This window comes from Nicotiana tomentosiformis, chromosome 3 (assembly GCF_000390325.3).
Source record: "Nicotiana tomentosiformis chromosome 3, ASM39032v3, whole genome shotgun sequence".
Lineage (NCBI taxonomy): Eukaryota > Viridiplantae > Streptophyta > Magnoliopsida > Solanales > Solanaceae > Nicotiana > Nicotiana tomentosiformis.
The window spans coordinates 48,502,956-48,518,370 of record NC_090814.1 but is presented as its reverse complement, the minus strand read 5'-3'; the positions used below and the strand labels follow the sequence as shown (position 1 = coordinate 48,518,370).

Here is a 15,415-nt window from a genome sequence, read left to right as displayed (position 1 = left end):
CTCAAAGCATGCCTTACTTGTGTAAATTATATTCTTTGATTTATTTATATTAATTGATATCTATATGAATATATTGTGAATTGTTAGATAAAGATATTAAAGGATGGAAATCTCATAGGCTTGATTGTCTGTTTAAATCAATTAATTGTTAAAAGAAATTGTTCTCCTCCCGAATTTACCTTATAATAAATATACTCTCCTTCCGGAGGCACATAAGAAAATGTCCTCCTTTCTTGTGGAGCGGGCCGAATACCTCGGCAGGATAGATGCATCTATGGATCGCGTCGCACGTCCCTCGGCAGTGTACATGACAATCTGGATCGGGCCGTACGTCCTCGGCAGAAATCGTGCCTAATAATAATAATTATACGATACTTTAATAATTTATTTCAGCTTGTGAAGCTAATTAATAAATTGAAAAATTCTTGGGATTTAATGAATTATTTTTCTTTCTTGCTAAGGAATTAATTGTTACTCCTGTAAATGAGGTTTAATTGATAAATTGGAAACTATTTGAATTGAAGGAATTTAATTAGTATATTGAGAATTGTTACATTTGAAGGAATTTGATTATTTCTGCTGATTAAATAAATTATTGTGAATTTTGTAAATCATGCTGATTTAAATATCCTAGTTTTATTTCAGTTATTATTGACCCATAGTGAGTGTCAAAATCGGTCATCTCGTCTCTACCACTTCGAGATTAGGCTTGATACTTACTGGGTACACGTTGTTTATGTACTCATACTACACTTGCTGCACTTTTTGTGCAGGACCTGAGACAGGTACTAGTGGAGGACCTATCATCACATACCCACGTCATCCCGAGGCATAGTGGTGAGTTGCCTTTCTGAGCCGTTTTACAGTTACCAGTGTCTCTTCTTATATTTATATTCTGTCTATTTCATTTCAGACAGTATTTGGAGTTTTGTATAATCTACTAGATGGTCATGCACTTGTGACACTGGGTCTTGACACACATATTGGTAGAAGTTGGTATTTTATTATTTTCTTGGAATAAAAGTTTAACCAATGTACGATTGACTTATTAGTTGGCTTGCCTAGCTGTAGTGTTGGGCGCCATCACGACCTATAGGTAAAAATGGGTCGTGACAGACCGCATCTGCGGTCCTAGCCTACCCCAGCCAGAACCGCTTCTCCGACCCTCTTGGCCGCTTCTGCGGCTCCGCACCTGCGGCCAAAACCTCGCAGGTGCGGTTACACCAGAAGACAGATGCTTCAGTTTTCCTTCCAAGTCCAAACTCGATCCGTTAACCATCCGAAATCCACCCGAGGTTCTCGGGACCTCACCTAAATATACCAACACGTCCCAAAACACATTACGAACTTAGTTGAGGCCTCAAATCGCGCCAAACAACATCGAAACTACGAATCACTCTCCAATTCAAACTTAATGAAGTTTGAAATTCCAAACTTCTCCAATTGATGCCGAAACGTATCAAATCACGTCTGATTGACCTCAAATTTTGCACACAAGTCAAAATTGACATTACGGACCTACTCTAACTTCCGTAATCGGAATCCGACCCCGATATCAAAAAGTTCACTCCCGGTCAAACTTCTCAAAATTAACCAAATTTTTAACTTTCGCCAAATGACCCCGAAATGACCTACGTGCCTCCCAATCCACATCCGGACGCACTCCCAATACCATAATCATGCTACGGAGCTATCACCAGACTCAGAATCCCAAACGGACATCGATAACATTGAAATGCACTTCAACTCAAATTTAGGGAATTCTTCCAAAATGCCAATTTTCATAATAGGCGCCGAAATGCTCCCGGGTCATCCAAAACCCGCTCCGGGCATACGCTCAAGTCCAAAATCATCATACGAACCTGTTGGAACCTTCAAATCCCGATTCAGTGGTCGTTTACTCAAAAATCATACTTTAGTCAATTCCTCCATCTTAAGGCTTCCGAAATTAGAATTTTCTTTCCAAATCAACTCCAAACTTCCCGAAATTAAATTCTGACCATACGTACAAGTCATAATACCCGAAGTGAAGTTGCTCAGGGTCTCAAACCGCTGAATGACGCGCTAGAGCTCAAAACGATTGGTCGAGTCGTTACAACATATGTCTATTTGCATCGACTACTCTAGGAATAAATACTCGCTACTATTTTATGTTATGTCTATAACTCACACTACTTTATTACTTATATTTGTAACTTTTACTACTTATTTATGATTTTAATGTTTAATATCATATTTATGATAATCCTTTGTATTACCTCAATGGAATCCTACAAATAAAGAATTTGGACGTCCTATTGTATATACTTGAAAACACTTGGGAGAAATTAAGAAAAAAAAGCTCTCATTGTTTCTCTCTATATTTCTTCCTTTCATATTTGTTATTATTACTTTTTAGCTTAATTTCTTTACATGATTGAAGGAAAAATTAGCAATTCTTGGAACAAATTTTTAGCAAAAGAACATGTAAAAGGGATGGGAGAAAGTAATGATTATCAGTTCGGAGAAATTTAATGGAAAACATCAGAATCAAGGGGATCTTTTATCTAAAATGTAATTTATCCATGAATTTTGAGTTCCCGAAGCAAAAAAAAGGACCAACAGATAAATGGCTGCGTGGCAGGCACCTGGCAGCTGACCCTTATACAAGCCCAAAACACACACAAAAAATGGAGAAAGAGTCTGAATATTGTAGGGAAAAATGGGCGCCTTGAAAGCAGTGGCTGTCATCTCTGGTAACAATAGCGTCAAAGGCTCCTTACAGTTCATCCAACAACCCAACGGTAAATCCCCACTTTTGTCCCCCATATCTTTTTATTATGTGTATCAATCAACGTTTCTTCTTCTTCTTCTTTGGATTTGGGTATACAACACAGGCGCTACCCATGTGAGAGGAAGAATAACTGGTCTCGCTCCAGGTCTTCACGGTTTCCATATTCATGCTTTGGGCGATACTACCAATGGCTGCAATTCCACTGGTCAAAAGCTACATCCTTTGCTCTACTTTTTTTCTGCTTTCTTTTCCCCCCTTTTGTGTAGTTCAAGATGCTTGCTTTTTCTTGTAATACTTCAAGATTCTTTTGGGGGTTTCTGTTTAGCTGTAAAACCACTGTTGCTATTGTTATTTGATGGTGCAATTTCTTTTTGGGGTTGTGGGGGTGATTGACTTCTGTACTGTTTTGTGTACTGACAGTGGAATAATACCATTAGTATAATTTAAACTATTATAACAGGTTACTACCAATTAATTAAAGATTACCCTTCAATGCTGTTACAGAGAGTTACCTGCCATTAACTTTTGTATTACCTGATTGTGTAAAATACTTTTTACATCGTCAATGCACACAACTTAAAACTCGTTGGTGTTTAGGACCTCATTTTAATCCACTTAAGAAGGATCATGGAGCTCCCACTGATGATGTGCGTCATGCGGGCGATTTAGGCAACATTGTTGCTGGTCCTGATGGTTAGTTTTACTATTGTTCATGCATAATTCATATTTTTCAACTTCCAAGTTGAGCTCTAATTAGATTATTCCCTTGAGAGATTTATGATTTTTTTCTCTCTTTCCTTTTTCACTCAAGGGGTGGCCGAGATATCAATTTCAGATATGCTGGTACTGCTATTGGATTTTTTTTTAAATTCTGTAGTTGGCTGAAATATTGCCTGACAATACTAATGCCAACTTTTTTTTTTTTTTTTTTTTTGTAATTAGATTCCGCTTAGTGGAGTACACTCCATCTTGGGGAGGGCAGTAGTTGTGCATGCTGATCCTGATGATCTGGGAAGAGGTATGGTTCTTGGTCCAATATATTTTACTTTTTTTCGAGTAATGTTTGATGGAAGTTGATGTCAATTCAAGATGTTGCATGGAGTCCATCACAATTTTCCTTTCGGCTTGCTGTGTAAGCAGCTATGCAGACCTTATACACCCTTTATAATGGTTTCAAGATAATGTACAGTACAACACTGTGATAATTCTTGATGTTCTGTTATATGGGAATTCAGTTGAGGTTTTGTGCAGAATTGTATTATTAAACATTTTAATCAAGTAAACTATCTTCAAGTAAGGATTAAGTAGCTTGTTTGAGGCAAAGCTTGTTGTTACTTCTTCTGTAACGATTTATTTCACTGTACACAATATGTTGTTCGGTCACAGCAGCAACTTTTGTTGCTTTAAGTTCCATCAAACCTTGTGTGCTCTAAACTGCTGCTTTTCTTCAATTAGACGTCATGGATTGTGACCATTAATCCTATTGCTCTCGTCCCCACCCCCCCCCCCCCCCAAAAAAAAAACCTGGGCCTTTCCCCCTTGAGGATGTCTTTTACACTGTTGCACGCCGTATCATCTATGAGATCTCTTCATTTGGTTCCTAATATCATTTTGAAACCTGGTCTACTGTTCATTTCTCTTGAGGTTAAAAACGCCATTGTTCATGTTTTCTATGTGTTTACCATAAATATCAAAATATTTTGAAGTATTTCTCTCTCTGAGTCTAGATCTGGCTAATTATTGCAACTCTTCATCAGGTGGACATGAACTTAGTAAGTCAACTGGGAATGCCGGTGCAAGAGTTGGTTGTGGTAACTACATTTTCTCTCTATTCCTTGATATTTTGGTAATATCTGCGTACTGGTTGTTGTTAAATTTGTCTCCTGTGTTGAGCTAGCGACATATAAATGCAGCATGTTATTAGCTCAAGTTAAATCTTCAAGCCTACTAAAATGTCTTAAGCGTGATACTGATTTTCAAGCTAATTAATTAGTAATTTTACGGCTGGATATGAACTTGAACCTAAATTGCAGTATTCTCCAACAAAGAGCCTTAGCTTTCAGTCACGTGCCAACATTTTAGGTCCAGATAATGACTGCTGCTTAAACTTGAAGTTCCAAGTTGCTACATTGATGGAGAAATTTACCTCTTTTCCGAAATTGCAGATCTATGTTTATCCTTATTTAGGATTTTCCTTTTTTGTATATCTGAGGCACTAATATCTGTTGCACCTGTCTTCTGCAGGCGTTATTGGGCTTCAGTCATCTGTTTAGTACTTGTGTTACTCACTTCATCTTGTTGCTCCTGTCAAAGTACTCGTTGTTGTAGCTATACTTAACTTTCAGACATTCCTTACCCTATACCCCAAAGAGCTAATGAATAAAATACTTCTAATGCGCTACCAGGTAAGTGATTTTACTTCTCTGGTCAATTTTTTGAGGTTTCCTCCTAATGTGAGACATTATTTTTCCTACTCATATCTCAGGCATGAGACACCTTTCCTGGTTGAATATCATTCGTAAAAGGAGGAATTGGCATCAGTTTATAATTAGGACAGTAAATATTGAAACGGCATGCCTAAGAATTAGGATAAATGTCTCAAAATCCAAGAGAGAATAAAATAAAATTGTTGACTAGAATGATATATAGGCTGGCCAACGACATCTAGTCGTGATATCTTCTTATCTCAAAACGGAGCTAACTGAACCTTAAAACCTTCTCTGCTTAACTTCTCCCTGTTTAAGTTGGCTTTAGATATTTGTGATCCTACCTTTGTACATTTGTCCTGACCATGTAGATCAAAGGAACGGAGCAATCCTTTTTCCTTTGTGGGGCAGTTTTGAAATACACTCAAAATGCAAGCACCAAGGAGCTATAGGTAGAACTTGTTTGTTAACCTCTGCCAGCTAACGCTACGTAACAGTCCCTCAGTTCGATGAAATTTAAGAAAAAAGGAAGACTCTTGAAACTTGTGATCTTAAACATGTCATAATATGTTTGGTCATAAGACATTTGAATCTTATGATCTTAAATATTCTATAACATTTTTGTGATTATAAAAACGCTTCCAATTAAGGGTAAAATAATAAAATGAAAAGCTTAGAATTAAATTATTTTTAAATATATAAATGTGTCATTCTTTATAAACGAACTAATAAGTATGTCACATAAATTGGAATAAACATAGTATTAACTCCAACGAACTAATAAGTGGGTTGCTCTAGTGGTAAGTACTCTCCACTTCCAACCAAGAGGTTGTGAGTTCGAGTCACCCCAAGAGCAAGGTGGGGAGTTCTTGGAGGGAGGGAGCCGAGGGTCTATCGGAAACAGCCTCTCTACCCCAGAGTAGGGGTAAGGCTCTCTAGTGAGATTATACTGGGTTGTTGTTGTTGTTAACTTCAAATGACGTTTCTCACTACCAATAACATCAGTTGGAAGAAAAGAGATTTATTGTTGCGGTGAAAGTTACCAGAAAATTTATGGAAAAGGGCCAAATATATCTTTGTACTATGAGAAAAGGTTTAAATATACCCCTCGTTATACTTTCAGTTCAAATATACCCCTGCTGTAATACTATTGGTTCGAATATACCCCCTTCCATTAAGTTTGTCCAAGTTGAACATCCAATCCCACATGGCATGCCACCTCAACACTCCTAACCCATTTTACCCTCCTTTCAATTTTTTTTTTCCACCACTAAAATTCCCTTCCCCTCCCCCACCATTACCACTATTACCGCCACCATTCGAATTTATGACTTTAAATTAAGAGTTAAGAGATTCCAAAAATTCCATCACATTTTATGTTAGTTGCGTGTTAATATGATTCAAAATCATCGAAAATTTTGGCGGATTCAAGATTTCAATCTGGTGGTCATCGTGCGATGAAACCTATTACTATTTAGTAATTACGTTGCTACTTAGTGAGTATACTAACGATCAATGAATTGAGTGAAAGTCATGAGAAACTAAGACTTACAACTTAACATTGAAAAAAAATTAGGTAATTTATTCTTTTTTTTCCAAATCTTAATAGGTGACCGCTATCTGATACAATGCTAGCTTGGCGGAGTTTTGGTGGAATAATCGATCCAAATTTTGCTCTCTTTATGCACATGAATCCTGAACCCTGAACTCCTTACTAGTGTGGCTTAAAGAGGAAAAGAAAAGAAAAAAGAAAAAGAGAAATAATTATGCAGTCTTGAGATTTTCTGGATCAGAAAACTTTGTAGTGATTATTCCACAAGTAAATGATGCATTGCCATTGACCTCTGCTGTTATATAGTAATGAATTTCTAAATAGGAACAATTTATCTCGACAATATTTTTGTTTTTGTGGAAGTAGTTTATTCATCAACTTTGGCGTATACAGAGGTTCGTTTAATGGTTTATCTTTCATAAATCAAAGGACACATGACAATAGTGGCGGTTATGATGACAATAGTGGTGGAGGGAAGAAAATTTTAATAGTAAAAAAACAAATAAAGGGAGGGGTAAAATGGGTTAGGGGCCATGTGGCATTCACCTCATCAAATGTCAGTGTCACGTAGGATTGGATGTCCATCTTGGACAAATTTAACGGAAGAGGGGTATACTTGAACCAATAGTATTATGACATGGGTATATTTGGACCGAAAGTATAACGAAGGATTTTAACTCGAATTGGACTGCAGGAACCTTGCTAGTACACCATAAGAACTGAAGTTACCTCTTCGGTTGTAGAACCGCATCCTGCGAGATTTAAGTTTCGCAGTTCTACACCCTGTGAGGATGTTTTCTCCATAGGGGATGCCCACTTTTTTGCAGTGTCAGTATACTCTGTTTTTTAAAGTTTGTTCGACCTAGTTTGGTAGTTGGAAGGAAATAACCAGTTGATGTAAGGAGGGATTATTGAGTATATCAGACCTCCAAGAGATGGTAAAGCGCCAAAGTTACTTGACAGAGCTATCGTAATATGCACTTGAGATAACATCGCTTCTTCAAAAACTGGTAGCGAATGCATATTACAAGGCAAAAATTTTGCCAATATATCTTAGTACAGAGGATATAGAAAATCTAGCACACTAAGACCAGACAGACAGTCAAGTTGATTGGAAGTTTCTCCATGATTTGCGCTTGACCAAAGACCAACAAAATAAAATAATACTTTGCGATCTGAGCTCCTGCAGCTTCAATAGCAAAGAGGGCGGTTGCAAGTTTATCCTCTCAGCCAAGTATTGCGGTATGATGAATGGTCACGAAGAGAAGCATCATGGGGCTTGTATTCCATGACATAGCTACTGGGAAGCTTCAAATGTCTTTTGATTGAATCTCTGAGTGCCATCACAGCCTGGCAAAGCAAAGAGGAGTTAAGCATGTTTACATCTTCACATGAAAAGAATGAATTACGTACAGGTTAGGTATATAACCTGATGATCTGATGCATTGCGGTTCCACACACTCAATATATCCTCATTGAAACGAATACTTAAAACTGCACCACATATATTGTCACCGTAATCAAGCTGATCACCCACCAGGGACAGCACCTAGGTAAGAAAGAGCCACATCACATTTAGAAGTTAAAGCAGAATTCAAGCCGCACTACAGTCTGAGGATGTACTAGTTAACTGTGCAGGCGGTCACCGATCTTTCAATGTTTTTGCGATCTTGCTATACCTATACAGCTACTAATAGTTGCTGCTATTACATTCACATCATCTAACTAATGGTTATTTAGCCATTTTACTTCTTTTAGCTGACAAAGGAAGAAGTAACAAATTCATCCAACAAGAATATACACTTAAAATAAGACACTTTTCTCCATAATAAAGAATTATTCAGACGGTGTAAATTCACCAAAAATTACCTAAGGTGATGGCTAATAAAATATGAATGATACTCCTTATCGAAAGTAAAAAAATGAATGACACAGTGACTTCAGCAAAGTCACCAACGACTGGTTAAATATCCAAAAGTAACAATCTTAATACAACCTCCGACGCCAACTTAAGTAAATTCACAATAGCGAGTATAAGAAGTCCAAGCAAATATATGAACTCTATGCAAAGGACATCTTATACATGACTAAAACATTTTGGGTAGTATACTGGGATGTTGAAAGAAATATGAAGCCAGAAAGTAAAAGATAATAAGATGAGAAACACAGGTCTATGAATTACTGTACAAAATGAACTTTCAGTGCTTATACTCTCTGGGCTAGATAGCAAAATCCCATAGGGGTATCTCAGCATCCTTAGGGGTCGTGTGGTTCGCGGAAAAAGTTATCCGGGATTAATAATTCCTGGATTATTTATTGCCATTGCTTTGTTTTGTTCATTGGATTAAAAATGGGATATACTATGTATAATCCAAGACACGTGCTTGGTTTGAAGCTGGATAAATTTCTTGTTTCCAATTTTAACGTGAACCGACATATGGGTAAATAATAATTATTGTTGGTATTTTTATAATAAAAATCAATATTTACTTATCACAGAAGTATCCTAAAATAGATAAATATAATTTGTAAATTCATGGTCTTGAGATAGCAAATGCAGCAAAAATTTCAAAGTCATCCTCTAGATAAATGGTCATCCTTTTCTAATTATAAATAACGTATCAAATTTAGGTAATAGCAAAGTAAGTTTGATCAAATTTAATCTATATCTCAAGACCATTAATGAATTATCAGGAATTCAACTTCTACATGCTAATGGCTCAAAGAAAATGAATAAAGAGACCAATTTATTTTTCTCATATTCTATGTTGATGCAGCGAGAGCAAAGGAGAAGTTGATTCACCTCTTTCAAGCTTTATTTTCTGTCTCTCTTAGAACTGAAGAAGCTTGGCGAAAATCTTGTTCAGCATAAGAGCAGCCGAAGAATCAGAGCGCTTTGAAATAAAAAAGGGCTTCAGGGGTCAATTGGTTTTGTGGCTCTTTACAGACTTGTTTTTAGTTTTATAACTCTACCTCTTTTTTTAACACATGGGAGATTTACTTTTATAAGTAAGCGATTTGTCTTTAAAAAAGGGCTTCAGGGGTCAATTGCTTTTGTGATTTTTTACAGACTTGTTTTTAGTTTTATAACTCTACTTTTTTTCTAACACATGCGAGATTTACTTTTACACGTAAGCGATTTGTCTTTTACATATAAGAGATCTAAAAGGGTCATTTTCTTAAAATATAAATTGTAAAGAGGCATGATGTACAAATAGCACTAAATTTAATTCCAAAGTCTAAACCAGGATATCACACCTTATCCCATGAACCAAATGACCCCTTAGACTAAAAGGCACCGGTCTATTTTGGTATTCGATTTGGAAATCTGGAAAGTACTACTACTAACATCATGGACACCGTATAATTTAATTAAAAGATATCATACTGCTTCTGCGCTTAATATCTTTATCTATAACACTAGGAGTCTAGTTAAATGGAATTAACATTGAGGGTGTGTTTGGTATGGTGTGTTTCTACAAACCATTTTCCTGAAAATTGTTTTCCGGTATTTGGTTGGAGAGTGGAAACTATTTTCTTGAAAAATATTTATTAATAATCTTTAATAAATATTAGCAAACCAGATAGTGGTTTTAATGAAATTTTTGAGTATTAATAATTGATAATAATGTCTAAGTGTTGGTTAAAGCAATGATATGAAATTAAAAGTCAAGATAATTATGAAGGAAAAAGACTTGCCCTAGAAATTTTTTAAAAAGTTTTCTGGAAAAATGCTTTTTTTTCACAGAAAATAAATTAATTTCTAGTGTTTGGTTGCTAGAATATTTTCCAGAAAACATTTTTCCGCATAGCAAAAGCACCCTAGGATAGCTCACTTACCAAGTCTTCCCAGAAGCGGCCTGAGACAGCCTTTTTAAAACGAATTATCCACTTTCCACCATTGCAGTTAGCAGAATCCTTCATAAACATTAAACAATATAATCAGAAAATTAACTCAGTACGAGATATCCATAATACAAACTTGTAATGAAATACTTAGAAAACACCAAAAAGCAGCAGTTAACAGCATGATCACAAGATTTTACCTCCCATAATGGACGAATGCCATCCTTGAAAAGATGCAAATCAGCTGGGCTTGGCAATGTTGATGGTCGAGCAAAGTGGCAATAGCAAACCCAAAAATTTTCGACCTACAGATAAGGAATGCCAAGTACATTTATAAAGGAGCCGAATTCAAGTACTTTTGAAAAGAAGATAGATACTTCAAGTATAAACAAATTTTCTACAAATAAAATGACTTACAGTATTAAAATCAACAATTTTCTTGATATTGTCCTCATACGATGTTTGAGTTCGAACCCCAGGTGTCCACCGAGTGTACCAAAACACAAAATTGTGCTGATCATGAGAATGAAGAAGGTTAGTACCTAGACAAATAAGAGATATTACATAATAATAGCAAAAAATGAACAATAAAACATGACAGATATATAATTGTACACATAGAATAATGGCATTATGATCCCTGTCATATTAATATCGATGGAAGAGGCCAAGTGGGCATAACAGGGTGCTTAGTTGTTGTGCAAGTATCCTCATAGATTTTGTGCAATTTCAAATCTAGATAGTCTCATACAACTTAGGAAAACAAAAGACACCTCTGCATCATCATTGTAGAAGATGAAAGAAAATGACAGTCTGGTGCACGAAGCATCCCGTGTTCACGTAGGTCCGGAAAAGGGTTGCACCCTAGGGGAGCGTGATGTAGGCACCCTACTCAGTGGCTGATTCCATGGCTCGAACCCGTGAAATATGCCACACAAAGACAACTTTACCATTGCTCCAACGCTCCACTTCATCATTGTAAAAGAGAGAGAAAGATTAAAAATGACCACATTCGTCAAAAGGGACAACTAGCACATGTCGAGTTTGCTTGAGATGATTTGATCATATCCTGTGTCGACCTTCAGATGCACCAATTCAAAGGTGTGAAACAATGGCCAGTGTTAAAACGAGATGAGGTAGACCTAAAATCACATGGAATGTAGTTGTCTCAAAAGAACTACAATCTTTTGGAATCCATTTGGAATTAGCGACAAATAGGACACAATGGAAGAAAAAGACATATATAGGCGATACCAATTAGTTAGGAATATGTTTTAGTCAGCTTGGTACGTTTATTATAGGTCATATGTTTTCTAGGAGATTAAACCTATCAGAACATAGATTTATATGACAATAGAATATATAGAGAACTTCTAGTACTTTTTTTTTTTGTATATTGGTTTGAGATGAACTTGACATGGTAAGTGGGGATTCATATAGTCGACCCTAACTTGCTTAGAATTGAAGCACAGTTGTTGTATCTTTGTAGTTTGTAAAAAAGATGTAACTACTTTAAGACGTCATATGTGAGATTCCTGCAATGTGAAAAACGGTATGCAATTAGAATTATTTGTGGCAGAATTGTTAGAGCCTATTGAACTGGATGAAAAAACTTCTATTAATCATTTCATTTAGAATTATTTAAACATGCAATTCTAGACTAAGAAGGAATACAGCCTAAAGAACTGGTCATTTTAATCAATCCTCATATTATTACTAATGATAACTCAAATAAATCGGAAGTAATTTTCATAACCCTACCCAAACTGGCCCTAAATATAAAGGACGTTGGATCATGTTATCATGCAATCATCTGACTGAACTAGGCAAGATAATCAGGTTGCAATTAGAATAGACCAATTAACTTGTAGATCATGTATCAATTTCCATTCTAATTGTTTGACATATCTAGGCAAGCTAGCAAGGAAATAATTATAAAAGTGTTCAAAAATAAAAATAAAAATGAAGGCAATACAAGTATCTAAAAATAAAAAATTAAAAATGAAGGCAGCCTAGTAAGAAAAATGTTGATACATGTACAAAGAACAGGAAAAGATTTTGGAAGCTCATCACTAAATACTCCTCTAATTGATAATCAAAGTTCTATTGCTTTTCTTAATATATTAAGAAAGGCTAGTACATGCACCTAACTTATGAATAAATACTTAAAACGATAAAAAAGTGACGGTCCAACAGAAGATATTCAACTCCAAGTTTGAAGATATGCTCTCCATTTTGTTTTTATAGATTTAAGTTCTACTAAATTTGTCATACAAGAGGCAAAACTTGAATTTTGTTTCAAAGTCAAGGATCATAGAAGACAATGAAGGCTTTATATCTCTAAACAAATCAACTGGCAGAAGAAAATGAGAGAACCAGAATAGATGGAAAGCTATACTGTGATCATTGGCATTAAGATTGCCTTCAATTTATGCAGTGAATCCCCTCGTTGGGTCAAGTCAGAAATAGCTATTTCATATATATTGTCCTCAATGAGAAATCACCAACCCATTTTCCAGAAGTTCCACTAGCTCCAATGTTGCAGTTCTTCATATATGCTTAATGGTGGTGATTCTTTTGTTGAATCATTAGTATTTCTTTTTTTAATGACAGTAGTGTCCAGGCCAACTTCTATACACCTCGACTATTTGATTAGGTACCTGCTACCTCCCACCAGCAAAAGTATTAGGTAAATCTGACCGCTAAGGCTTAGGCAGATGGCACATTAGCATTCATTTTATTAACTAAGTGATTTCTCCGGGTTCATGTATTCTCCCCCTCTACTCAAAGAGGTTACTTCCTAGCTAAGTGCCCAGTAACAATTTCTCCTTCCCATCCAACTCCATAAAGGCATCAACGAGCATTTCATACACAAGTTTGACCTAGCCAACTCTCGCAATTCAAAAGAGTAGCCAAACCCAAACAGTATAGAGTTCATTATATTGCATTCAGAACCATATTTCATAAAACTATATATCGAAGAAAGATATATTATCTCATAAATTAATTCTATAAAAGAACACCTCACATAAGAATAAAGAATAAAAGCACCAATCCATGTCCCAACATATGAACAAATAATCGTAAAAATCAACAGACAGTTTTTCAAAATTCAAAAAAAAAAAGAAAAAAAAAGAAGAAGAAGCATATTAGCAAATTAAAAAGAGAGAAACCTTGAGAGGATGAAGACCGGCTTTGAGATCAAGCGCAACGCGTTCGCGATCTTCGGCTTCTCTATCTGCCGTCAAGGAATCAATCGTCGGCGATGGAGTATTGTTCAAGTTCTTCTTCTCCAACTCTCTCTTCTCCCCCGTCACTTCCATTTATCAAAACCCTAGTTTTTATGTATATCTATAAATTACAGCTATATATCTACACGTCTATGTATATGAATATACTTCACCGGCTTTCTGGTGTCTGGTGGCTGCCCTATTGGGTGTGATAGAATGAACAGACTGCAAGATGAAAGCAAAGAAGACCATTGTACTTTCGGGTCGGATCACCCGCGTTATCTTATTAGTACACTACGATTTAATTAAAAGACTTTTTTTATTTTTTTTATTTTTTTCTGGTACGTTTGAAATCAAGAAAATGACTTTAATTGATCAAGGAGGAGGCAAATTATTGATTCTGAGAAAAGGTTGATTAGTGATTGAAAAACAACCAAAAGAAGGTTGATTAGCGATCATTGGTTGATAAACGATTAAGTAGGAGGTTAATTATCAATAATAATAGGTTATGATCGACCACGAAAAAGGTTGATTTATTGACTATAGCTTGATAATTGACCACAGAATCGATTTATAATCCACTGAAAAGAATGATCGATTATCAATTATAATATGTTAGAAAATCGACCAAAGAAAGAGATTGATTAACAACCACCGGCTGATTTATAATCGCGGCTCATATCCTCCCATGTTTGCTATTTTCTAAAGTCTTGTTTGGTGTACCAAGTGGCTATCAAATCAATGCAGATAAACTTTGAATGAGTAAAATCATTCGGAGGCCATCGTCTTGTCCATTGACAATCAATCTATTACAGAAACCCTTTAAATAAGCGACGAGATCTCCAGTCCCATTGAAAGTGTTAAACCTTGGCAGCTTGTATCCTGGCAAGTTGACTGAAGTTCAACATTCGGATGCAGACACAAATTTCAGGCTTCGATAATTTCCGGATGTAGCTCTTCTTCAATGACTTCTTTTAGATTGTGGATCTCATTGTCCAAATCCTTATGGTTGCTTGATTGAATTTCTTTTCTATGTATTGCATATTTGCACAATGCATGTCTTGCTTGTTTTTCCCAAAAGGAACCGCGACTGTGGAGGGCTAAATATTAGAAATCATCATGACTTGATTGATAGTGTACGTTGATGGAAGATGTGGAGAGATTGTATAAGTAGGAGCTAGGCAAGGACATATGGTTACGCAGATATTTCGGGTCGAGCGGGAAGCGAAGGTTGTTTTTTGAAGAAGGTTGAAAGTGCTTCCAAGATTAACCAACATGTTTCTTCTTACCATATACCATTAGTTTGTGCAGATCCGTAGCCAAAATAATTTTCAAGGCCAGACAACCTTTTAAAGAGAAAATAAAACTCTACAAAATAGAAACAAAGTGTTTGAGCATTCAACCTATTCGAAGTAAATGCAAAAAAGATAAAATATTTGATGAAATATATTATTTTACGATTTGGTTGAATAGGAGTCCTAGAAGAGATGGCCCAAAATCGAGTAGAAAAGAATGACTTGATATCTTAGCGGATTTAACGCTCAAGACTTAATGAAAAGATAGTAAATCCACTTGAAGTTTGTGATCG

The 15,415-nt window shown here is 35.9% G+C and overlaps 2 protein-coding genes across 2 annotated transcripts; one reads left to right on the top strand and one right to left on the bottom strand.

The window, feature by feature from the left end:
• The first annotated feature begins 2,622 nt into the window (after nucleotides 1–2,622).
• Nucleotides 2,623–5,177, top strand: LOC104119553 (superoxide dismutase [Cu-Zn] 2). The gene is made up of 7 exons (XM_009631083.4): nucleotides 2,623–2,783; nucleotides 2,877–2,978; nucleotides 3,371–3,466; nucleotides 3,585–3,616; nucleotides 3,716–3,791; nucleotides 4,531–4,584; nucleotides 5,018–5,177. The coding sequence occupies exons 1-7, from the start codon at nucleotides 2,702–2,704 to the stop codon at nucleotides 5,044–5,046; spliced, it is 471 nt and encodes a 156-aa protein (XP_009629378.1). The 5' UTR covers nucleotides 2,623–2,701; the 3' UTR covers nucleotides 5,047–5,177.
• A 2,540-nt stretch (nucleotides 5,178–7,717) lies between these two features.
• LOC104119552 (eukaryotic translation initiation factor NCBP-like) lies at nucleotides 7,718–14,102 on the bottom strand. The gene is made up of 6 exons (XM_009631082.4): nucleotides 13,771–14,102; nucleotides 11,015–11,110; nucleotides 10,798–10,902; nucleotides 10,592–10,669; nucleotides 8,181–8,300; nucleotides 7,718–8,101 (listed from the first exon to the last, which is right to left on the bottom strand). The coding sequence occupies exons 1-6, from the start codon at nucleotides 13,918–13,920 to the stop codon at nucleotides 7,970–7,972; spliced, it is 681 nt and encodes a 226-aa protein (XP_009629377.1). The 5' UTR covers nucleotides 13,921–14,102; the 3' UTR covers nucleotides 7,718–7,969.
• Nucleotides 14,103–15,415: the final 1,313 nt, after the last annotated feature.